This window comes from Rhinolophus ferrumequinum, chromosome 17 (genome assembly GCF_004115265.2).
Source record: "Rhinolophus ferrumequinum isolate MPI-CBG mRhiFer1 chromosome 17, mRhiFer1_v1.p, whole genome shotgun sequence".
In the NCBI taxonomy this organism is placed as follows: domain Eukaryota; kingdom Metazoa; phylum Chordata; class Mammalia; order Chiroptera; family Rhinolophidae; genus Rhinolophus; species Rhinolophus ferrumequinum.
Window position 1 is genome coordinate 62918293 of NC_046300.1, and position 26182 is coordinate 62944474.

At 38.4% G+C, this 26182-nt stretch overlaps 1 protein-coding gene across 7 annotated transcripts in view; it reads right to left on the reverse strand.

Moving 5' to 3' along the window:
* Nucleotides 1-26182, reverse strand: part of FRMD4B (FERM domain containing 4B) — a 372884-nt gene that overhangs the window by 59881 nt on the left and 286821 nt on the right. For all 7 annotated transcript variants that reach the window (XM_033132199.1, XM_033132203.1, XM_033132204.1 and 4 more), the window contains 2 exons: nt 1943-1999; nt 1144-1166 (listed from right to left, as the gene is read on the reverse strand). In XM_033132199.1, coding sequence (XP_032988090.1) covers nt 1144-1166; nt 1943-1999 — 80 coding nt within the window. The remainder of the gene's footprint in view (nt 1-1143; nt 1167-1942; nt 2000-26182) is intronic.

Genomic DNA, 26182 nt, shown 5'->3' on the forward strand with positions numbered 1-26182 from the left:
CTTCTCCAGGACAGACAACAGGAGAATGCAGCACTTCTTGATCTTAATGGTCTAGAAAGTAATTTATCCTCCTTTTATCTCCCGACATTTTTTTTAAAAAATGGTGATTATTGATATTTATGATTCCTTAAAACTATTTCCGAACCTAAAACAATTTAAAAAATAATACAGCACAAAATGGAGCTAACAGGAGAGTGTGGTGAGTGGATCTCCGCGTGTTAAGGGGACTCCCCAGTCATTCTACCAAACTGAACAGGAGACAAGGGGAGTGCTTGGAAGTTCTGAAGTGAAGTGTTGCTCTGGGACTGGAAGTTTTCAAGCTTGGAAGGCATTATTTGGTTATCAGGCTGTTAAGCAGCACACTATTCAAAGACTTGGCTGGGACTGAGGACTAGCTGACCTGTAAATAATCTCCGGGTAAAGTTTAGCAGCAGTCGAACATTAACGTGGTAGAGACGAGCCTTTCGATGGGTCACTGGCTGTGAGCTGCTCCTAATAGGAAGCCTTTCCTCCTTTAACTGTTTCCACTTCTCCAACTACAGCTATTGTAGTAAAAGGACAGACTAGAGCAGGTAGAGGGTGAATTCAAATATAAACACTCTCTGATGTGATGTGGCCAGTTAGGCAGTTAGAACCAGCAAGTGTCTCGGTGGCAACAATACAACTGTTAGGTCAAGTGTTTGAAAGGTGAGGCCCCTTTAGGGCAGCTGCAGAAAGTGAAAGCCCCTATTAATCCCTTGACTACAACTAAGCAGGCTGATGGATTTAATCTTTTGTGTTTATGGTATATATAAACTCTGCAAACACAGGATTTTTATAAGTTTTTTAAAAATCATCACAGGCTACCAATTAGTTTTTTATAGATTTTTTCATCGTGTTAACAGATGACAGAAAACAGAACTTTGGAGAGCTTCTGATTACAATTCCCTGTCACTCTGGATTGAAAACTTGTAAGAAAGCTTCGTTCCCGGATTTATTCACAAAAAGAATAGGTCTCTATTTGAAGAGGGAAAGCGATCTCAGTCTCTAGCCTTGGGATCTACTTTCTTTTGATTTTTTCTATTTATTGTTATTTAAAACAGAGTGAAAAGATTCAGCTAGGGTTTATTTTGCATAGTAATATCAGAAAAGGAATGATTTTACCTGGTATAATCCCCTTTGGCTTCCTGAAATAAAAAAAAAGAGATGATTGATTTGTATTTGTTAATTAAGCTAAATGATTTTACTCTTGATCATTTCCCCCTCTTAACGTTCCTGAAATTTGTTTTGAAGAATGTACAGGAGAAATACTTTCCCTCTGACCCTGAGGAAGAATGTGGCATTGTTAAGAAAAACACTAGTATCCATGAAATTTTTATTCTTCTTAATAGAAGAGACAAATACATATATCCGGAAAAGCACAGATGATTATTTCTCTTTTTATGTTTCTCAGACCTTGTGATAAATGCTTGTCTAGTAGAGTGGCACACTTTTTAGTCTGCATACAGACCTTTTAAACCATGACACAGGTAAGTCAACACATGCTACTTGTTTACTCTTTTTCAGCCAGCATGGAACACTAGCAGTGCCTTTAAGAATGAGTGCCTTTAACTCAACCTCAAGAAAATGTATACAGAAGTTACTAAATTTAAATGAAAATTATAGCTGCTGTAACAACTGCTCTCTTCTAAATTCAAGTACCCAGAGGTCTTTTCCAGGAATATGCTCTTACTCTTCCCTGAGAGCAGTCTAAATTTCATTTTTCTTTGAAACATGCACTATGAACACTACAACTCATGCAAACTATGCTAAACAGAAAACGGGTGGTCATACTTTTCACTGGCAAACAACCAACTGGCTAAAAAGTCCGCAGCCACTGGTCCGTGCAAAAGTTTCAGGGTTGCAGGCAGTTGATAAAAACGAACAAAAAGAAGCGGGTAAAAGGCAGCTAGTCAGTTCTTACCTGCAAAACAAACGCGGCTAACTTGAAGACGGTTTCGCTGTCTACTTCGATTTGGCCCTGTGGGTGGAAACAGAAAGCATCAGTGAACACAGGCCGCCCCAGGTTGCAGCAAATGGCTGTGGAGTTGGGGAAGCTGTCACAGCTTGGCACCTCCAGTTTAGGATCAAATGCAGATCATACCATTGCCGAAGAAAGGGAGGGGGGCGTGGAGAGACACATCCAGGGTTAAGAGGAAGCCGCCTTGTGAGTGAGTGTGTGTGTGTGGTGTGTGTGTGTGTGTGTGTGTTAATTAGCTGTAGAGAATTTGTTTAGAGAGCACGATTCTGGAAGGAACATGAATGACTTTGAGGCTGAAAATTCAGACAACTTCTAAATGAATAATTTTTAACTCTACAAGTTCATTTTTAAACTCTGCAGACTTCCTTAGATTAATTCTCTGTGTCATAGCATGGTTATTTTGCTATACCCACAATGCTAATATTATTAAAACTACAATTCACTTCTGTGTCAATGATACATTATTGAATTAATATTTCTACCATTACAGATAAAATGTAAAGCCTTAAAAAAGCAGTTACAGCAAATGCTTCAAAGACTAAAAATCTGTTGCTTTATATTGAAATTTGATGAGGTCTAATTTATCATTTTTTCCATTGTTTTGTTTTTCCATCCTTCAAGATCCCAAAGCAAAATAGTAGTTCTGGGCCTTGGTTAATAGGGATACTTTTTCAGTAGTCTGGTTGGGATGCACAATTGTGTGTGGAAGAGAGATTGCTTCTATCAATACTACTCACACATATCTTCATTTATTTTATTAAATGTAATGATACTGTTACTGCATTATGTAATATATTGTAAAACTAAATGGTTTAGAGAGATCTTTATTTTAAAAAGATTTTGGTGATATTCTAGCTTATAAGCATAAAACACACACAAAGATAATTCCACTTAAACCCACCCCCGGCCTGAGTCCTGTGTAATTAGTATGTGAAAGTGCACTCTGTTTAACAACATGAAACTCATGGGGCTGAAATTGCCCTGCACTCCTTCTTTCTCCTTCTACCTGTTGAATCCAGGCTGGAGAGTTTTCTAGTTAGACCAAAGAGCATCAATAGTGAGTCATTAAGTAGTTTTAGAATAAATGCACACTAAGTAGGATTACAGAAGCAGTTAGCTCAGTGAGGACTTCTGACAAGATTATGCTTTTCTCTCAGGTTTCCCAGCAATTTCACTGGGGTTCTCAAAAAACAAAACAAAACAAACTGAAATAAAGCCGTAAGATAAAATAAACCAAAAACCCAGGCCATTACAATGTCAGCAGTGAGAAGTATCCGTGTTTCTCTTATATTACAAATGAAAAGAAAATAATTTCATTCACCAATATCTAAGTGTCCCTTCTGAAACCCAATGCAGCGGATCTGCTTCAAAGTTTTTTTGCTTCAAAAGCTGACAGGCCCAGAGCCTTGGAATTCAAAGCTCGCCTATAATCTCTAGAAACAGATTATATAATCAAAGAGAAGCCAGGTTGATGGTAGGAATCAATTGCCCTCTGTCTTTCAGGCAAGAGACAGTGGTTTTCTAACCTACTGAAAGATGACGAAGCAGTTAACCTGTTAACCCACAGTTAAGGTGAGGGTTGATCAAGTTTAGATTTTAGAAAGGTTAAAGTCCTTACTTTCAAGGTAAAAGGAACTCATGCAGAGGGAGGGGGGAAAGGAGGGGGAACTCAAAAACATCTTTGAGTTTTGAAATTAGGCCCGAACTCAACGTTAAAGTCAAATTTGTCTTGAAATCTCAGAGAAGAGAAAAGTGGACTATTTTATGTATTAAAATAACTAAAACTGAATGAAATATATTGAAAATAATTGCCAACTCCTCTGACCCCCCCCCCAAAACCCCTTTTGCTTCATCAGAACCTTAGGTGAATCATCCAAACAATATTTTAGACACCAACTTTCAATTTAGTAAATGGAAGTTCAGCGATAAAAAGACGTCAAACAAAACTCTTAAGGATGCTGCCAAGTAATTCTCTAACTTGGAAGGGTCATTAAATATTTAAAACACTGAAATGTGGAACTGAAGCATGAAAAGCACCCGGCTCAGACAGCTCCAGAAGAGTGGGGAGGCAAATACGCACTCACCTGTGGACTTTTTCACCTACAGAAGTGTCCCCAGCACAGTTCTGGTGCAGGCGGGTGATGGGGCTGCGGGTGGGCCCATCAAAACCCAGTGAGAGAGGAGAATGTCTACCTTGGCAAAGCCCACATTCTTCCATATACCTCAGCCCTCTCCTCACCTTCCAGTTACCACTGTTCTGGAAATCCAAGGCAAAATATTTTGAGTTCTAATAATGATGTCCAGGTTGCTTGATGTGTGCCTGGAGTTCACCTAACAATGGATCAACCAGGAATACTACTATTGGCCTGGTTCTCAGCAATTTCCCATGGTGAAATTTAATTAAGACTTATACAGAACTCTAGAATTTCATGCCTGAAGTGTAAAAGTTCTTTAGAAACTGCAGTTTGCCCTAAGACAGAACATTTCTTTTACCTACAACCATGGTAACAGAGGTAACCTTATAGGTACTAGGCAGGCTAACCCTTGAGAAACAGATCTCCTCAAAGAGAGAGGTAATAGGATCCTTCAGTGGGTTTACAGGACTGTCAAGGATAAACAAAGAGAAGCAGAGTCAGTCAGATGATGTGGCTGAATGCACAGAGGGTAATATGAAACAGTATGGAGTCCGGTGCTACCACCACGGTGAAGTTAACGGGATTATGGCTTCAATCACTAGGTCACTGGGTTCAGCCTCCATGCTGGACATCTTATTTTTGTCCTTGCTTGTTGGCCTCAATTGATCAAGACATCATGCTAATGAGGTGAAGTCTCGGATTGTGCTTCACGAGTAGGAGGAACAGAATAAAGGAAGTTTGAGAAGCTGAGAGCGAATTGAGTGAAAATGTGGCTCCTATTATTTTACACTGAGGGCCAGGGACATGAAGTGTACTACCCAATCCCATAGCAGATGTTGACTCTGCACTCCCTGGTCCAGTGCTGTCCACTCTGCCATGCACTAGGTAACTTGCTACGACTCCAGTATAAATATCTCACAAGGAGTCTTCCAAAGGTGTGCTTTAGTACAAAGTGGAATGAGTGTAAGACTGGAAAAATGACTCCAAATGCCACCATCCACTGTTAGTGAGACAGTATGTCATCATCAAACACACACACTCATAGTAGAATGGGAAACTCTTTTCTGAAGACTCATTCTGCTTTTTCTGTATTGACGCAGTCCTCCATGAAATCTCATTCTGCACTATGGTGATGGGCAATTCATAACCTGGTCACAAATACTTAGGATTTAGAACTACTTGACAAACTGGGGGAGACTTCAGTTTGTATCCATGTCTATTACAAATTACCTACCTATTTTAGAGTTAAGGCTATAAAAAAGTTAACTCGTAGAGCACCACCAAATAAATATGGAAGAAATGAGATAGAAAATTACCACTTGCAACAGTCATACTGCTAACTGATTCAGGCAATAGTCTTCAATAAATAAAACTATTGGGTGAAAGTTAGACGAGAAGCAGGACAGGATCATTTACAGAATCTCAAAGGCTCTCTCCACAGGGGAAAATTAACTACAAAGTGGAAAATGGTAACTTTTCAATGGTGAAACCTTAACCAATGAATGAACTATCACCAATAATTGGATAGACTATCACATGCCTTCCGATGGTGTGTACTGAGAACATAATCTCACCTAGATACTATGCTAGTAAATGTAGACACTTCACTACCAGAAATGTGGGAGGTAGGAGAGGTCCCTGATTTGTAGCATTTGTTGATTTCCATGGTGTAAACACGCCCATCATGGCTGATTTCAAGCTACCAATATATCACGGAACGTGGCGTTGGGAAGAGATGTGAGAATCGGCTCTCATAGCTGGTACTAGCTGGCTCCAGCTTACCACTGGGTAGCATTCCTGCCAAAAATACATCACTAGATCTAATCATGAGAAACCACAAGACAAACCCAAAATGAGAGGTATTCTATAAAACATCTGGCCCATACTCTTCAAAAAGGTCAGTGTGCTCAATGCCAAAAAAGGTTGAAAAACTGTCCCAAAGCAAAGGAGACTAAAGAGTCACAAGACCTAATTGTAGTGTGTTATCCTGGATTAAAAGGAAAAGTTGTTATAAAGGGCAATCCTGGGACATTTGGATGGTATATTAGGCAATTGTATAGCTTCAATGTTAAATGATCTGAATGTGATATGTGTTATATGATATTTATTTAAGGGATGTCTTTGATCGTAAAAATATTCAGTGAAATATTTAGGGACAAACAGTACAATTTACTCACAAATAGCTCATAAAAAATTGGCAGGGGGCGGGAAGGGGGAGTGTGCAAATATGGCAAAATGTTAACAACTGGCATATTTGATTTGTTAGACATACTGGCATATTTTGTGCTATTCTTTCTTGCAACTCTTTGATGAGTTTGAAATTATTTCAAAATAAAACATTGGAAAAAAATGACAATGTTTTCCCAGAGTGCAGCCTATCTATTTGTCTTGACTACTTAGACCCCTCCTTTTCTCTGAGCAGAATATCCCATTCTTTTGGAGAACTGCTTCTAGTGAAAACAAATCATCATTCTGTAGGCAATTGATGGAATCTGGTCCAGAGAACTTCCCAGGAATTTTCTATATTAGAACTAGGGAAGGAATCTCCTCTCTCCTTCTCCCTATCTCCCTCTCTCCCTCTCTCCCTCTCTCCCTCTCTCCCTTTCTCTCCCTCTCTCCCTTTCTCTCTCCCTCTCCCTCTCTCTCTTTCTCTCTCTCTGTCTCTCTCTCTCTCTCTGTCTGTCTCTCTCTCTCTCTCTCAACAAAATTGAGGAAGATGTGATGCCAATTCCATCCTTAATTGCTTAGGTCCAAGACCTCCATGGCACAGAGTTGGGCAGTGAGCAACCTGTGCAACTGTATTTGGTGATTCTGCTCCTCCAAATACATTATACACCTTATTTCTTTTCCTTTAAAATTTTTTTATTGTATTATTTATTTATTTTTCTTATTAGTTTCAGGTGTACAAGACAACATAGTGATTGGATATTTATACACCTCACAAAGTGATAACCCCAAGAAGTCTACTACCCATCTGACACCGTACATAGCTATTACACTACCATTGACTATATTCCCTATACTGTACTTTATACTCCGTGACTATATGTTTTAAATTATAACTGACATTCAATATTATTTTATATTTGTTGCAGCTGTACAGTGTAGTGGTTAGGCATTTATATAATTTATGAAGTGATCCTCCCTATTAGTCTAGTACCTATCTGACACTATACATAGTTTTTACAATATTCTTGACTGTATTTTCCTTACTGTACTTCATATCCCCATGACTATTTTGTAACTACCAATTTGTACTTCCTAATCCCTTCACCTTTCTCACCCATCTCCTCAACCAACCCCTTCCCTTCTAGCAACCATGTTTGTTCTCTGTATCTATAATATGAGTCTATTTCTGTTTTCTATTCATTTTTTCTGTTCCTTAGATTCTACATATATGTGAGATCATATGGTATTTGTCTTTCTCAGTCTGACTTATTTCACTTAGCATAATATCCTCTAGGTCCATTCATATTGATGGTAAAATTTCATTCGTTTTTATGTTAGCGTAATACTCCATTGTATAAATGTACCACATTTTCTTTATCCAGTCGTCGATCGATGAGCATTTTGGTTGTTTCCATATCTTGGCTGTTGTGAATATCGCTTCAGTAAACATAGGGGTGCATATATCTTTTTGAATTAGTGTTTTGGATTTCTTTGGATCATAGGGTAGTTCTATTTTTAATTTTCTCATGAACCTCCAAACTGTTTTCCATTGTGGCTGCACCAATTTGCAATCCCACCAACCAACAGTGTATAAGGGTTCCCTTTTCTCCACATCCCACCAACACTTGTTGTTTATTGATTTATTGATGATGGCCATTCTGACAGGGGTGAGGTGGTGTCTCATTGTGGTTTTGATGTGCATTTCCCTGATGACTAGTGACATTGAACATCTTTTCATATGTCTATTGTCCAACTCTGTGTCCTCTTTGGAAAAATGTCTATTCAGGTCCTCTGCCCAGTTTTCAATTGAATTGTTTGTTCTTTGGTGTTGAGTTGCATGAATCTTTTATAATTAATTTTGGATATTAACCCCTTATCAGATGTAACATTGGCAAATATCTTCTCCCATTCAGTAGGATGTCTTTTCATTTTGTTGATGGTTTCCTTCGCTGTGCAAATGCTTTTTAGTTTGATGTAGTCCCATGTGTGATTTTTTTTCCCCCCTTGCTTGAGGGCATATATCAGTGAAAATATTACTAAGAGTGAATTTCTGAGCGTTTACTTCCTATATTTTCTTCTAGGAGTTTTATGGTTTCAGGTCTTACATTTAAGTTTTTAATCCATTTTGAATTTAAGCTTGTATAGAGCATAAGAAGGTGGTTCAGTTTCATTTTTTTGCATGTATCTGTCCTGTTTTCCCAGCACCATTTATCGAATAGACTGTTTTTACCCCAATGTAAATTCTTGCTTTCTTTGTCATAGGTTAACTGACCATATAGACATGGGTTTATTTCTGGGATGTCTAGTCTGTTCCTTTGATCCATGTGTCTGTTTGAGGCCAATACCATCCTGTTTTGATTACTATATCCTTGTAGTATAGTTTGATATTAGGTAGTACGATACCTCCAGCTTTGTTCTTCTTTCTCAGGATTGCTGTGGCTATTTGGGGTCTTTCATGGATCCATATAAGTTTTAGGACTATTTGTTCTAGTACTGTGAAAAATGCCATTGGTATTTTGATAGGGATTGCACTCGATCTATAGATTGCTTTGGGCAGTATGGACATTTTAACTACATTAATTCTTCTTATCCATGAGCATGGTATATGTTTCCATTTATGTGTATCTTCTTTAATTTCTCTCTTCAGAGTCTTATAATTTTCTGAGCACAGGTCTTTTGCATGTTAGCTGTGGGTTTGTCAACTATGGCTTTTATTATGTTGAGATATATTCTCTCTATTCCCACTTTGCTAAGAGTTTTTATCATAAATGGAGGCTGGATTTTGTCAAAGCCTTTTCTGCATCTATTGATATAACCATATGATTTTTAATTTTGATTTTATTTATGTGATGTACATGTTGATTGATTTGCAGATATTGAACCAACCTGCATACCAGAAATTAATCCCACTTGATTGTGGTGTATGATCTTTTTAATGTATTGCCGAATTTGGTGTGCTAAGTTTATTGAAGATTTTTGCATCTATGTTCATCAGAGATATCAGCCTATAGTCTACTTTTGTTGTAATGTCTTTGTCTGGTTTTGGAATCAGGGTAATGGTGGCCTTGAAAAATGAGCTTGGGAGCCTTCCTTCCTCCTAGATTTTTTGTAATAGTTTGAAGACAATAGGTATTAATTCTTTTTTGAATGTGTGTTAAAATTCACCTGTGAAGCTATCTGGTCCAGGACTTTTGTTTGTTGGGAGCTTGTTGATTACTGATTTGATTTCATTAGTAGTAATTAGTGGTTCAGATTTTGTTTTTCTAGATTCAGCCTTGGAAGATTGTATGCTTCTAGGAATTTATCCATTTATTCCATATTTTTAAATTTGTTGGTGTATAGGTACTTGTAGTATTTTCTTAAAATTTTTTCTATTTCTGTGGTGTCAGTTTTAACTTCTTTTTCATTTCTGATTATATTTATTATATTTGAGTCCTCTTCTTTTCTTCATGAGTCTGGTTAAAGGTTTGTCAATTTTGTTTATCTTTTCAAAAATACCAGCTCTTAGTTGCATTAATCTTTTTTGTTTGTTTGTTTGTTTTTGCCTCTATTTCATTTATTTCCACTCTGACCTTTATTATTTCTTTCTTTGTACTCACTTTGGACTTTGTTTGGCATTCTTTTTCCAGTTAACTTAGGTGTAAAGTTAGACTATTTGAGATTTTTCTTGTTTCTTGAAGTAGGCCTGTATTGCTATGAATTTCCCTTTAAGACTGCTTTTGCTGTGTCCCATAGATTTTGGATCATTGTATTCATTTTCATTTATCTCAGGGTATCTTTTGATTTCTTCCTGATCACATTGTTGACTCATTCATTATGTAGTAGCATGTTATTTAGCCTCCAAGTGTTTGCGTGTTTTTTAGTTTTCTTCTTGTAATTGATTTCTAGTTTCACACCATGTGGTCAGAGAAAACACTTGATATGATTTCAATCTTCTTAGATTTACTGAGACTTGTTTTGTGGCCTAACATGTGGTCTATCTTGGAAAATGTTCCATTTGCACTTGAAAAGAACGCATATTCTGCTGCTTTGGGGTGAAGTGTTCCAAAAATATCAATTAAATACATCTGCTCTAGTGTGTCACATTTAAGGCTACTGTTTTCTTGTTGATTTTCTGTCTGGAAAATCTGTCCATTGGTGTCAGTGAGGTGTCAAAGTCCCCTACTATGATTGTGTTACTGTTGATCTCTGCCTTTATGTTGGTCAATATTTGTTTTGTATATTTAAGTGCTCCTATGTTGGGTTCATAGATGTTTACCAGGGTTATGTTCTCTTGTTGTATTGATCCTTTTATTATTATGTAATGTCGTTCATTTTTCTCTTAATATAGTCTTCATTTTATTCTATTTTGTCTGATATAAGTATTGTTACCCCAGTTTTTTTCTCATTTCCATTAGTGTGAAATACTTTTTCCATCTCTTTACTTTCAGCCTATATGTGTCTTTCAGTCTCAGTTGGGTCTCTTGTAGACAGCATATGCATGGGTCTTGTTTTCTTATCCATTCAGCTATCCTATGTCTTTTGATTGGAGTATTTAATACATTTATGTTTAAAGTGATTATGGATATGTACATAGTTATTGCCATTTTATTATTCATATTTTTGATCTTCTTTGGTTTGTTTTCCCCCTTCCTCCTCTTAAAGAAATCCTTTAACATTTCTTGTAATACTGGCTTGGTGGTAATGAATTCCTTTAGCTTTTTTTGTTTGGGAAGCTCTTTATCAATCAATTTTAAATGACAGCCTTACTGAGTAGAGTGATCTTGGTTGTAGGCCCTTGCTTTTCATCACTTTGAATATTTCCTGCCATTCCCTTCTGGCCTGCAAAGCTTCTGTTGAGAAATCAGCTGATAATTTTATAGAAGCTCCCTTGTAAGTAACTAGTTGTCTTCTACTGCTGCTTTTAGGATTCTCGCTTTGTCTTTAACCTTTGCCATTCTACCTATAATGTGTCTTGGTGTGGGGCTGTTTGGGTTCCTCTTGTTTGGGACCCTCTGTAATTCCTAGGCTTGTATGTCTATTTCCTTCACCAGGTTAGGGACGTTTTCAGTCATTATTTCTTCAAATAGGTTCTTGATCCCTTCTCTCCTTTCTTTTTTTTCTGGTACTCTTATGATGTGAATATTGTTACACTGATGTTGTCCCAAAAGTCCCTTAAAGTATCTTGTTTTTTTATTCTTTTTTCTTATTGTTATGACAATTGCATGTTTAAGCTAATTTGTCTTCTAAATTGCTGATTTGGTCCTCTGCTTCATCTAATCTGCTGTTGAGTTCTTCTAGTGTGTTCTTCATTTCAGTTATTGTATTCTTTATTTCTGTTTCTTTTTTATGGTTTCTATGTCCTTCTTTATGCTTGCTATCTCTGTTGAAGTTCTGACTAAGTTCCTTAAGCATTCTTATAACCAGTGTTTTAAACTGTTTTTGGTAGGTTGATTGCCTCCATTTCATTTAGTTCTTTTTCTGGAGGTTTCTCCTGGTATTTTATTTGGGACATGTTTCTTTGTTTCCTCATTCTGGCTGTTTCTCTGTGTTTGCTTCGATGTATTAGGTAAATCTGCTATGTCTCAGTCTCTGTGGGATGGCCTTTGTAGTAGGTGTCCTGTGTGGTTCAGTGGCACAGTCTCCCTGACCACCTTTGTGCGTGTGTTCCAGGAGTGTCCCTTGAGTGTGTTGTGTGTGTTCTCCTGTTGTAGTTCAGCCTTTATTGCTTTTGGCATGTCAGTGGGTGGGACTGACTCCCAGGCTGACTGGCTGTGCAGATTGGCACAGTATATGAGCTGCTGTGAGGTGGCTGACCTCTTAAAGTGGGACTGACCCCTATGGGCTCTTGTCCCTATTGAGACCCCCTGTTGGGTGTGCCACTTGTGGGGCTAACCAGGTAGTGCTCTGGTGTGATCTGAAACTGGCCTCTGGGTTTGTTTTTTCTGGTGTCTCTTCAGATGGGCTCCCATGTAGGCCAATTTCAGCCTTGCCTGTGACTCGCCTGAGGCTACCTGATAGGAGCCACAAAGCTACATGCTGTTTGCTGCTACCTGTGCTGGACCTGGAGGCCTGTGGGGGTGGCCTTGCCGTGAACTGAGGCTGGTTGTCACCAGTATTGGGCCTGTGGCCGCTGAGTAAAAGGTCTAGGGCCCCCCTAGTCCTGTTGCCACCTGTTGGCTGCCCGTAAGGTGCAGTCATTGAAGGAGCCTCCTTAGTTGCATGCACCAGTCTGGTAAACCAAATGTTGAGAGTGTCCCCAGTGATTCAGCAACTAGCTGGGCAGGGCAGGGTTCCAGGGAGTCATGTAGTATAGGCTGTGGTTTTTCATACAATGTTCATGCAGATTTGGTGCTTGCACCAGTGCTGGCCTGTGACCAGTTTTTGAAATGCCCTTAATACACCATTGCTATCCACCACCCACCTCAGGCTGTGGGTTGGTGGGTGGCTGCCCGAGAGCTGCCCAAGAGAGGCTAGAGCTCATGCTATGACTGATTGCTTGCCACCAAAAGTTCCCATGGACGCTGCTATAAAAGGCTTTTGCAGGTTGTGGGGTGGGGCCAGCTGCCAGAAGTCGAGAGTGTCCCAGGCTATACAGCACTAGCTGAGTGGGGCGGGGACCCAGCCCCTCTCCAAGGTCGTGTGCATGAGTAGATTTTACAAGACCAATGTGATCTCAGGTTTGGCCCTTTGGGGGTAGGTTCAACATAGAAAAGATGGCGCTCTACTGTAGGCTACACCTGAAGCAGGTTCCACACAGGGACAATGGTGGTTTCCCTCCAGCCCTCACCTCTAAGCCACACAACTCAGTCTTTCCCCATATGTTTCTGGCACCTCTCAAGTTGCTGCCCCGCCACCAGAGCCCAGGTGAGTGTTTGCAAGCGAGGGAGTCTTTGCACAGGCCCTTTAATAGGATGTCTGGGTTTCCAATTGCCTTCTGTCTCACTGGGATGGATGGACAGCTGATTTTTCACTGCCAGATGTTCCCGGCACAGGACCCCTGGGCTGGGAAGCCAGGTGTGCGGTTGGGACCCCGCCCTCTTTGGGGGGACCTCTGCAACCAAACTGTCCCTCCTAGTGTTTAACCACTACCTGTGGGTTTGGAGTCAGCCTGTTTCATGTCTCTGCGCCTCCTACCAGTCTCGATGTGGCCTCTTCTCTATATCCTTAGTTATAGTGGTTCTGCTAATCTAGTCTTCAGGTGATTCTTGAGGTTGATTGTTTTATAATTTAGTTGTAATTCTGATGTGATCCTGGCAGGCAGCAGGCATAGTGTTTCCCTAATCTGCTAACTTCTTGTAATTTAAAATTACTTTCGGATTACTTGAATGTTTTTTTGCTGGAAATCCATAGTGTCTTCAGTTTACTGTTCTGCAAGTAGATGCCCCACAGGGGTGTTCTGGGATATCAGGGGCGAGTTGACATGCATTCAGTTACCCAGGACTGCTGCACTGTCACAGGGGAGTTGTCCAATCAGTGCTTCTTTGAGGGAGGACTAGCACTCAATTCCTCATTTATTTTCTTTATTGTCTTTTTTCTCAACCCACCATTGCCCCTGGCTTGTGTGTAAAGTCTTAAGAGCATGGGTTTTTATCTACTTTGGCCCTACCTATATTTCCAGGACCTAGAACACTTCCTGGGGCACAGCAGATACTCAGTAATATTTGTAGAATATCAACTAAAAGAGTAGTGAAGTAAGAAATAGATGGGAGTGTTTTTATCTTCTTCTTTTTCTCCTTCTTCTTCTTCTTCTTCTTCTTCTTCTTCTTCTTCTTCTTCTTCTTCTTCTTCTTCTTCTTCTTCTTCAAGAGAATGCTTCTTGTGTTTTTTGATTCACTGCACAGTTGATTTGCCTCGGTTTTTAATTCAGAGTAAAGAACATCAGCTTTCTGAACCATAAGAACATAGACCAGTCTTCACCAGCCACGGGAACTGTAAGATAGCACCTGGGTGGCAAGGACTAGATATGTAAACTTAAAATGCTAAACACAATGAGGTGTTAGATGTCTAAAAGTCTTACTTTTGGGGCTGTACTTTCTAAAAATGTAAAAATAATATCTGTCTCATAACTTCATGGAGTTTGGAGGACAAAAGGAAAAACGAGATGTAAAGTTGCTTTGAAAAAAAGTTAAAAAGCATTATAAGAAAAGCAAACAAGTACAGGTATTTTTGTGGGTGTGTATCATGGTTTCAAAGACATAAGCAGTGTGACCACAGTATCTGGACAGACTGCTTCTCAGAAGCTTGATCACAATGAAGATAGGAGCAAAGAGAAGGAGAGAGAAAGTTTGCAGCATGAATTAGTGTTTGGTTGTGGGAGGATAATACAAATAAACATATGGGTATGGAAATGAGAAAGGAGGGAAAACTAATTACATCATACTTTCTGAGGATCAGCCCAGGTATGGTTTGTGCAATGCATTTTACTTTTAGGTGGACAGGTGGCACAGATATTTGTTCTTGGGATGAAGTTCCAACTAGTTTAAGTAAAAACCAGATCTTGGCTTCTAGATCCTCTTCTCCACTGACAGGAAAAGTGGCTCATTCTAAGACTGTGGCGGGGGAGCACTTTGAAAACCAAAATTAATGACAGAATGGATTCTTATACATTGAATAAAACATAATCCATGATCCCATGATGATACTAAAAATATTTTTAAAAGGTGGGATGGAGAAGAAGGGAAAATTATTCTTTACACATGAATGCTAAGAAATGTTGAAGAATAATATAGAATTAGAGAATCACAATTTACAATCACCATAGTACTAAATTAGGCAATATCACCACAGGAGGCCAAGGCCATGGGGTCAGAGACTGTCAGGAAGTAGGATGTCCAAACAGCCACAAAGGGCCAATTCCAGACAAGTGATTGTTTACAAAGGGGAAAAGATGAAGAGAAAATTGGCGGATACCACCTTAACCAAATACAAGGCATACTGACATTGCAAGCCTCCTTTGAGATGCACTGAGAAGGACACAACGCTCTTATGTAGTGTTCTGCCATAGGAGATTATATTAGACTAGAGGCTCTCAAAGTTTGGTGTATAGCAGAATTATTATACCTGGAGAGCTATTATAATAATCAATACAGAGCGTCCAGGCTCACTGAAGTAGGATAGGATGAAAAAGGTGTGGGTCTCTGTATTTTCACCAAGTTCCCAGAAGAGTCTGAAACATATCCAGTATGATACATGTTTGGAAACACTGAATTAGATAAATCCAGATGTCACAAATTGAGAGAGATTCTGCAAGGCAACTGGCTAACACTCGTCAAAAATACCTGTTTAAGAAAAGCCAAAGAAAGATTGGGCACCTGTTTCCAATTATGGAGACTAAAGAGTAACGACAACTAAACGCAATGTGTGATCCTACACCGGATCCTGGGTCCGTAGGTGGAGGGTGAGGGTGATAAGGGTGGTGGGGGGAAGCTCTAAAGAACATTATTGAGACAATTAGAAAAATTTGAAAAATAACTGTATATTAGACATACACAATTTGTGAAATACAGGATTAATCTCATAAACCTCTAAGCACCACACAAGCAGACATCTGTTTAGCTTGCCACTGTACACCCAGCAGCACCTATAGCGTGCTAGCATAGTTGGACAGTCAATAAATATTTCAACAAATTAATCTATACTTTAAATAAACTAAACATTTTGATGACAATGTTGTACCAAATGATGCTGCAAAAATTATTAAGACGGAGTCTTCCTCCCCCCAACTCTTATTTTCACTTTCCTCCTATTTTGAGGTCTTGAGGCTCTACTTTATTTCTTTTAAGCCCAGGAAAAATGAAATTGTCACATGGTCAAATATCAGAGAGACTAGATCCCCCATTTTTTCAAAGCAAAGGAGTGAATGTTTATGAGACTGCCCTGAAAATTAGAGGTGTGGTGATCCAAGGCCAAATTGTTATGCGATGCAAGAAAGGCAGGGAGTCTAACTAGGTCAAGCTCTGCTAATAAGCACGGAGGTTCAAGGCACCCACATCTGATAAATATGTCAGGAGACAATTGGAGAACAGATGAATAATCACCACTAAACAAGCTCTTAGAACCAAGCTCTCAACTTCTGTCCTTACCCTTATGCATTATGAGATTACATACACAGCAGACTTTAATTACAGCATTCTAATTGCTTAAATGTACTCTGGCACCAATTTACGATTACTTGAATTTGTAGCAGTGGAGTGTTCTGATGGAAAACTAGTCATATTAAAAAAAAGTACAAGTGCTTACAAGATAATAAAGGATGAATTGAGGGAGAAAAGGATGAATCAGGAGCAAGAAAGTTATGGTCATGATGTTAAAATTGAGCCTATGAATAAAGAAGCCATGCTAAAGTTAATATCCTGTCTGGATGTTTTGCATGAGTAAATATGCAATGATACTTTTATTTTCAGGACTATTGTGCATCCATCTGATTGGGTCTCCAATTTAATATACATGTTTTTCCAATAAGGCATACCATGTTTAAAACATTTTCACCAATATTCTTCTTTTATGCCATAATTGTGGTTATTTATGCACAAGTAATTCTTATAAATGAGAGCATTTTATAACAGTTCTCTTGGGAATTTTGGAATAATACCGTCAATAACAACAACAAAAAGAAACACTTATATGCTAATTATCTGTTCCAAGAAGTAGACATATTGATTCATTGAATCCTCAGGCAACCCTGTGAGGAGGTAATGTTATTACCTCACTTCACTTCAGGTGAGGAGACTGAAGTTTAGGAAGATAAAGAAGATAAAGAAGCTTAAGCCACTCAACCTGTAAGTGGTGGAAGCAGGATTTCAAGCTAGCCAGTTGGGGGCCCACGTTCTGCAGTCCCCTCCGCCTTCCCATGTCATGCATCGAATTATACTTTGGGCAGTCTCTCCAAAAAGTGAACAAAATCTTGGTTGATGTCCAACACCCATGAAATACTTATTGACTTCACTTTAGCTGAGATGAACTGTACTCACAATATAGTATACTAGGTATGTTCTTAGTAAAATTGTAACTATTTGTGGCCAATTCAACAGGTCTACCTGAAATGGATCTCAGTTTATTACATAATGAATCCATATTGCAAAGTATAAAAGATTAGGCCTACTTAATTATGAAATGGAAGTCTATTCGATTTCTTCTTTCTGAAAAATATAAAGCTAGCCCTTCAAACTTCCTCCATACTCTTTTTAAGCGTGTGTAACACTGCAGAAAGACAAATTATATCTGCTTCTAGTATGGGTTAAAAAACTTGATAACAGATAGATGACAAATGGACAGGTAAATGGAGGGACGGAGAGAGAGAAATAGTTGGTATGGGCAAATTTGTTTTTGGAAGTTTTCTTGCCATATTCCTTTTGAAATACATGATTTGTATCTTCAAGGATGTCAACCCAAGCATTTTTAAAAGTAGGAAACAGGCAAATAAATTTGATTTCTGAAATAAATTGAGAAAATATCTTACAGAGTGTTTTCATCCATTCCTAGATTTAAAAATTTTGTGTTTTCAGCTGAATGAACCACTTACATCCTCCTTCCATCCAAGCATTTATTATAATATTTTTTTTACTTCTTTTTGAGTCACCATTTAGCTGTAATGTTATTCTTATAGCCCATTCCCGAGATGGTGGTTTACCAAAAGTATCAGTACTGGGCTTAAAAGTTTTAAGATAATTCATTATGAAATACAGGTCCTCCAATTGGATTTTTAGTAGCTCCTCTCAAAGTACTCAACAAATATTTGAGGGCTACTTGTGCTGGCAATGTATCAGTGAACAAAGAATTTCTCTGCAAAGCCATCCTTGCTGGTGCCTACTGCAGGGCATTTTCCTAGTTCTCCACTCTATCACCATGTCCTTGGACCTCCGTGGGCCTCAGTGTTCCCATCTGTGGACTAAACATCTTTTCTTCCACCATCTCAGGGAGCTGGTAAAGGCGTATGACAGTGCATATGGGAAGTCCCTGAGGATTAAAATCAGCGTGTGTTATAAGCTATGATTAGGAAAACTCTGATTCTCACAAATGCACAAGGCAGCAGATATCTGAATGCTCATGGCTTAAGATACACATAATTTCAATGTTAGGAAAACAGAGGGAAAACCACATGAAACAGGGAAAGGTGAAATATGTATTATAAAACTTCCAATAGCTTTAAAACATGGTATTAGATTTCTTTGTTCCTCATGGACTGGCTCATCTTCAAACCAACTCTAATGTTTAGTTTAGTGACTTCACTAGGCAAATATCAATGGTTGGTTATTATGAAAAGGCATGCTCACTTCTCCCTAGACAGAATTCACAGCCTGCAAAATTCAGTTTCTGTTACCAGTCCTTTAAATTATTTCAGTCTCTTGAAATGAGCTTGAGGATTAAAATATCACCCATGTGCGTGCGTGCGTGCGTGCACACACACACACACACACACACACACACACACTCACTCACATTCACATACACAAACACTTTTAAATCCCAAGTGCTAAAACTCTGCCAGGTTAGCAGATATCCCAAATATATTTCCATTCTTGATAACTACTCAAATAATTGGTTGTTGAACTACATGGAATAATTCCAGGACAAGAACCATAAATGTGATACTGACAGTAATGTATTGGTTACAGAAGAATATTAAATTGAGCTGAGACTAATTCCTCTCACTTATGGCATTATAAATAGGGATAGTAACAGGTCTTTCCAAGAATGTGTACTTTTAAAAAGTCTCTTTGCCAGGAAGAGGCAGTTGGAACAATACTAAATTATCAAAAAATCTTTCTAGGTTTTAGGAGTATTTTTCTCACAAAAAGTCATGTTTTGATTACTTAGGAACTCATTATTGACTTTTGGGATGATTTAATTTTTCCCAGTTTTCTTCCATCCCTGCTTTGTTGCTGCCTATATGATAATCCTGGCTCTAGTAAGAAGGAAAAAGGAAAGTCAATGATATTCAGGGTAGTTTGTCTGAATGGTTGGGAAGGGAGAATATATTGGAAGACGGCTAAAATGAGGTTTTACGATTACCTGGACTTGCTCTGTATAAACTTGCTCTGTCCTGGAGGCAATCAAAAGTTGGTGATTTATTTCCTTGGAATTCCAAGAAAACACATTTGAATCTAAGAGCAGAGAAGTGTGTCAACCTATCCTTGTAGCTGATTTTATAGTGATTCCCTGAAATGTCTCTAAAAGGTATATATAGCAAATAAAGCCGCAAAGGTTACAGTAAATTCTGCTGAGACTCCTGTGCTTTAAAATCTGATCATGGGATGCCAAAATTGTTCAGCATATTAAATTTGAAGCGTACAAGTACAATATTAACTCTGGAAAATTGAATTTAGGAGAAGTAGCTCCATCTTAGGTAGTAAAGACAAAATAAGATGGAATGCTGAAAATGTCTAATTTTATGGTTGTTACTCACAACTGATTTTCAATTTGGCTTGATCTTTCCACAAGCCCATTTTGCAAAATTTGATATATTTAGTTGCAGTGTAAACTGCATTTATTTTGTACACTTGACAAATATTTACTGAGGGCTTCTAGTATATGCCAGGCTCTATGCCAGTGGTTGGGACATAAAGATGAGTAACAGCTGACACTGGTCCCAAGGAGTCAGTCCAGTTGTAGGGTGGCAGATATATAAACAAACAATTCAACACAGTAAGAAGAGAGTTAGAAGATGTATTTAAAGGATATTTTGGAGGTTGGAAGAACTTAACTCCCTGTAGGAAATGGTGGTGGCACACACAAGGGACAGAAGGAACAGCTTAAGGGGCAGGGATTCTGTGGCTGAGTTCTGAAGCATAAGTAGAAATTTGCCAGAGGGAAGTGGAGGGAGATAGAAAGGTATTCAGCATAGAAACAAGAAGATGAAAAAAGAAAAACATTCAGAGGGACAAGTATATTAAAAAAGCACAGAAGATTAAGAAATACTGTATTAATCAGGGAATGAGAAGTTACTTCAGTGTGACCACAGGGTGATTGTAGGAAGAGGCTAAAGTGATAAGCCAGGGCTTGTGTGTCCTATTAAGGGGATTGATATGTAATAGTAATAATAGAAAAATATTAATAGCAAAACATGTCTGTAACAGACACCGCTCTATATACCTTGCATATATTAACTCATCCATTGAGGTAGTAACTATTATTATTCCCACTTTACAATTGATAAAACCAAGGCTTAAAAATGTAATATTCCCAGGTTTGAGCCAAGGCCATGTTTTTGAACCCAAGCTGCCTGGCTTCAGTCTAAACTCACCACCATTGCATTACACAGCTTCTCCAGGTAGCAGAGGCAGGCTAAGATGTTAAGTGTGGGAGGAACTATGTCTTCTTGATTTTATGTTCTAAAATGCCTTCATCCTACCATCCATTTGTTCATTCTTTAATCATTCACTTGTTTGCTTATTCATCCCTTTAACAACCTTTTACCTTCATCTAGGTCCTGGAGATAACAACAAAAAGAACACGTGGTCTCTACTCTCAACGTTCAAGTTTATATCTAATGAAATAAAATGTGAATTTTCAAAGCATCTCTGCACTCCTTCCCTATGTTACATACTGATCTTACAACACAAGAACATGGAGATATAGCAAGAAAAGTGGACAAGATGAGGTCAAAGTAGCCAAAATACATAAAAAGTTAAAAGCCTAATAAAATGTAAAATGTAGGCAGCAAATGATCTCAACCAAGAAGAATATATTCTCAAAAGAAAGCAATAGGTTGGACTTCAGAAGATGGAATAGGTAAATGCTGTGCTTGCCACCTCTCATGACTACATCAAAATTCAAACTAAACTACAGAACAACCACCACTGAGAATCACCTGAAGTCTGGCTGAACAGAACTCCTATCACTAAGGACATACAGAAGAAGCCACCTCGAAATAGGTAGGAGAGGGGAAGATGCAGAACAAGCTGCTCCCACACGCATGTTTTCAGGAAGGATATCTCGACTGCGGAGGTCCCCCCTGAGGAGTGAGGGTCCCAGCTCATTAGGATCCCCAGCCCAGGTCTCAAGTGGTGGGAGAGAAGTCCCTATAACTTCTGGCTGTGAAACCAGCAGAGATTATGGCTGAGTGAGAAGGAGGGTGGCTGTACTCCCAGGTGCTCCTCTTAAAGAGACCATGCAAGGACTTACTCTGAGATCCAGTGCTGGGGCAGCAGCTTGCAAGGTGCCAGGGACATATGGGGAGAAACTGAATTGTCTTACTTCAGGGCAAGACCTAGAGGGTCAACTTTCTTCCAGACAGAAGTGCTGGCAGAGGCCATTGTTCTTTTGTTGAGTTTTTTGCAACCCAGCTTACACATGCAGGCAGGCTTCATCAACCTGGCTAACATGGGTCACGCCACCCTGGAGACTCCCTAAGACCCAACCCCATCCAACTTGCAGTCCCACCCACGCTGCTTCCAGGGGCTTTTTCATACAAATATCTTGTCTTGGCTCATGCTGTGGACTTTCCTAAAATCTCTCAAAGGTTCACAAACCCCAAATAAGCAGCGTCTAGCCTCAGTGTGCCCCGTACTTCTTTCTAAACAGCCCCAAGTCCAGCACTAGCAGCAGCTCGCCTTGTTTCACAGTTTAGACTCTCCCAGTCACCTCCAAGCTCAGCATAAGTGGAGATCACTTTGTAGCACATACCAAATGGCTCCAGGCAGGGTACAGGCAGTGGTTGACTTTGGCCTGCAACAGAACTCCTCCCAAGAGGCCCCCAAACCAACTCACTTGGTGGCCTGCTTCAGTTCACACCATAGCACCACTCAACAGCCTCCACAAATGACATACCCAAAGGGCAGACTGGGCAGGCACCAGAGCCCTGCTAAAGTGAATCCTGCTCTGTAGGGTCAGCCCCTGCACACAGCTACTCTACTGTAGTCATGGCCAGTCCTCACCACCAATCAGTCTGAGGGTCAATCCCTCCACCATTGGCATGCAAACAGCAACCAAGGCTCAACTACAACAGGAGAGCATACACAACTCACACAAGGAAAAAGCTGGAGCACTCAGCTTTGGTGACTCTGGAGACTGTGCCACTGGATCCCACAGGACACCTACTACATAAGGCCACTCTACCAAGACCAGGAGACATAGCAGCCTTACCTAATACATAGGTAGCCTTACCTAAAACAAACACAGGGAGGCAGCCAAAATGGGGATGCAAAGAAACATGTCCCAAATGAAAGAACAGAACAAAGCTCCAGAAAAAGAACTAAACAAAATGGAAAAAAAGCCATCTACCAGATACAGAGTTGAAAACATTGATTATAAGGATGCTCAATGATCTCAGTGAGAGCTTCAACAAAGAAATAGGAAACATAAAAATGGAGACAGAAAACATAAAAAATAACCAGTCAGAAATGAAGATTACAATGAATGAAATGAAGACTACATTACAAGGAATCAATAGTAGATTAGATGAAGCAGAGGACTGAATAAGCAATTTGGAAGATAAGGTAGAAGAAAACACCCAATTATGACAGCAAAAAGAATCCAAAAAAAAAAAAAAAAGAAGAAGAAGAAGATAGTTTAAGGGGCCGTTGGGCTTTCTGGGGTACCAGAAGAAGAGAGAGATAGAGGAATTGAAAACCAATTTGAAGAATTGATAGAAAGCCTCTCTAAGTTTGTGAAGGAAATAGACATACCATCCCAGGAAGCACAGGGTACCAAACAAGATGAACACAAAGAGGCCTATGCCAAGACACATAATAGTTAAAGTGCCAAAGTTTAAACAAAAAAGACAGAATCCTAAAAGCGGCAAAAGAAAAGCAGCTAGTTACTTACAAAGGAGCTCCCATAAGACTGTCAGCTCATTTCTCACCAGAAACTCTGCAGGCCAGAGGGATTGGCAGGAAGTATTCTAAGTGATGAAAAGAAAGGACCTACAACCAAGATTACTCTACACAGCAAAGCTATCATTTAGAATCGAAGGACCGATTAAGTGCTTTCAAGACAAGAAAAAGATAAAGGAGTTAATCACCTCCAAACCAGTATTAACAAGGAATCTTAGAGGGCCTTTTTAAGAAGAAGAAAAAAAGATAAAAAATATGAATAATAAAATGGCAGTAACTATATACTTCTCAACAATTACTTTAAATGTAAATGGATGAAATGTTCCAATCAAAAGACATAGGGTGGCTGAATGGATAAGAAAACAAGACCCTTACAAATGCTGCCTATAAAAGACTCATGTCAGATTGAAAGACACACAGAGACTGAAAGTAAAGGGATGGAAAAAGATATTTCATGAAAATGGAAACTAAAAAAAGTTGGGGTAGCAATACCAGACAAAACAGACTTGAAATAACGGTTTTAACTAGAGACAAAAAAGGACCCAGTAATCCCACTTCCGGGTATTTATCCAAAGAAACCCAAAACATTACTTCAAAGGGACATGTCCATATGTTCATTGCAACATTATTTTAAATAGCCAAGATATGGAGGCAATCTGGGTGTGCCTGAATGGATAAGTAGATAGAGAAGGTAGTACATGTATACAATGGAATACTACTTAGCCATAAAACAGAATGAAATCTTGCCATCTGCAACAACATGGATGGACCTGGAGGGTATTGTGCTGGGTGGAGTAAGTCAGACAGAGAAAGATAAATGCCATATGATTTCACTTATATATGGAATCTAAAGAACAAAATAAACAAACAAAATAAACAAACTCATAGATATAGAGAATATTTTGATGGTTGCCAAATTGGGAGGGTTGGGTTGGGGTAAAAAAGGGGAAGGGATTAAAAAGTACAAATTGGTAGTTACAAAATGGTCATGGGGATGTAAAGTATAGCATAGGGAATATAGTCAACAATATTATAATAACTATATATGGTATAAAACGGGTATTAGATTTATCAGGGAGATCACTTCATAACATATAAATGTCTAACCACTATGTTGTACACCTGAAACTAATATAATATTGTATGTCAACTGTAACTGAAAATAATAAAAAAATATATTTAAAAAAGAAAGCAATAGGTCAAAATAATACATTTAATGTTCTAGTATTGGGATTATGGGTCTTTTCCTTTTTAAATTATACTTTTCTGCATTCTCTGAATTTCCTACAATCAACAAGTATTGTTTTTACCATCAGAAAAAAACTATTCTGTCAGTTATTTTTAAGACTAGACCATTTGCTTTTCTAGATAAAGCAATTAGGAATTTTCAACTAGCATTTAGCTTTGTCCAGTGGGAAAGATGACTGAGTGTTTTTATAACAGAGGGAAAGTGATCAGCAAAATGTTTTTATTCTCTTCTACAACTTTAAAGAGCTAAAGTTTAATGAATATACTGATTATTTTCATCTTTGTGTTTCTGATTTAAAACTAATTCAAGCTTCTTGTTAAAAAAATATTAGAAAATCATTACTTAGAAAGGAAAAGCTCTTCCATAATCTCACTCCCAGAGATAATAAAAAATTTACACTATGCTGTACTTTTTTCTTGTTTTACCTGTAAGCACATTTTATAAACATAAAAGTAAATGATAAAGTTAAAAACAATCACCCTATATTTACTCTTCTGTAACTTGATTCTTTTTAAAATTAATAATGTAGTTTGGACATGTTTTCATGTCAGTTGAGGAGCACTATTCTACTCTTTTTAATGGATGCACAGCAGTCTATCATATGAATGATTTGTAATTTATTTAATCCCTGTTGAAGTGTATTTAGGAAATTTCAGTTTATTACTATTAGAAATAATAAGCTAAGATCTTTTCATATTTATCTATTCATACTTCTGTAAAATCTCCCATGGGATAAAATCTCCCATGGACTCTACCAATTCCTAAAGTTGGTAGAGTGCTGGGTAAAAACGCTATACTCCTAATTTTATAAACATGGCCAAATTGTCCTCCAAAGCCACACAAGGCTCTTAAGAGAGCTTTGGTGCCTCCACATTCACACAGTTAAATGCAAATGACATTAAGATTCTAAGAACATTAGGCAATATATCACTCTAAGTGTGGTAAGAGTGTATTTTGAAATGATAGGCTGAGAATCTCACCAAGTCTGCTAATGAAAAGGCATACCTAATAAGGTCTCGGTCAAAAAATGGGGCAAGAGGGAGGATAAAAGTAAATATGATTGGATAATCTTGCAAGAACTCTACTTTTTAATAGGATTACTAATGCTTGGCTCATTTGTATTTCCACATTTATTCAAACTACAAAGATATGAGTGCTTATTAGAAAAGAAAAGGGAGCATAATGAAATCTATTAAGGCATTAGGGAGCCATTTTCTCCTCTGTCTTGATATGGTATCTACTCCTGTGAAGCCTGGAGCACAGGAGGTCCTAATTGCCTTAGTACGTAGGCCAAAGTCTCTGATTGATTCCTAAGATGTTTTACTTAAATAGACCTAGGTCTTATCCGTGGCCAGATCTAGGGGAACACTCAGGAGGCTTAGTTGTCTTTTATGCTTGATTATTTCATACTACAGTGTATATTTGGAACAGCATTTTTAAAAATGTGGTCAGCAGTTCATTAATAAGTGTTGCTTGAAAGAAGCATCTGATATGTAAGTGAGTTTGGAAAATATTGGGTTAAACAAAATCACACATTTGTATGTTGAAGGACTTCTTGAAGCCTTTAATATGTTAAAACATGTGGCAAATTTCCAAGAAAGTGGTCTAATACTTTGTTTCTTAAAGGCTTTTTGGTATGGAAACAGCTTATGATCAGGAGATACATTCTTGAGTTGTAGATTTAAAGTACAGTATTCATGTGTGTGTTTGTGTGTGTGTATTACAAAATCCTAATTCTGTTTGAAATTTCTTGTATTGCAGAGCTAGAAAAATACCCCACACTGCTTTTTATATTACTGTAGAAAGGAGCAACAAGTAACATTAGGAATTCTGGGTATGCTCAGTATCTCCAAGGTCTGGGCATCTTTCAGAAATA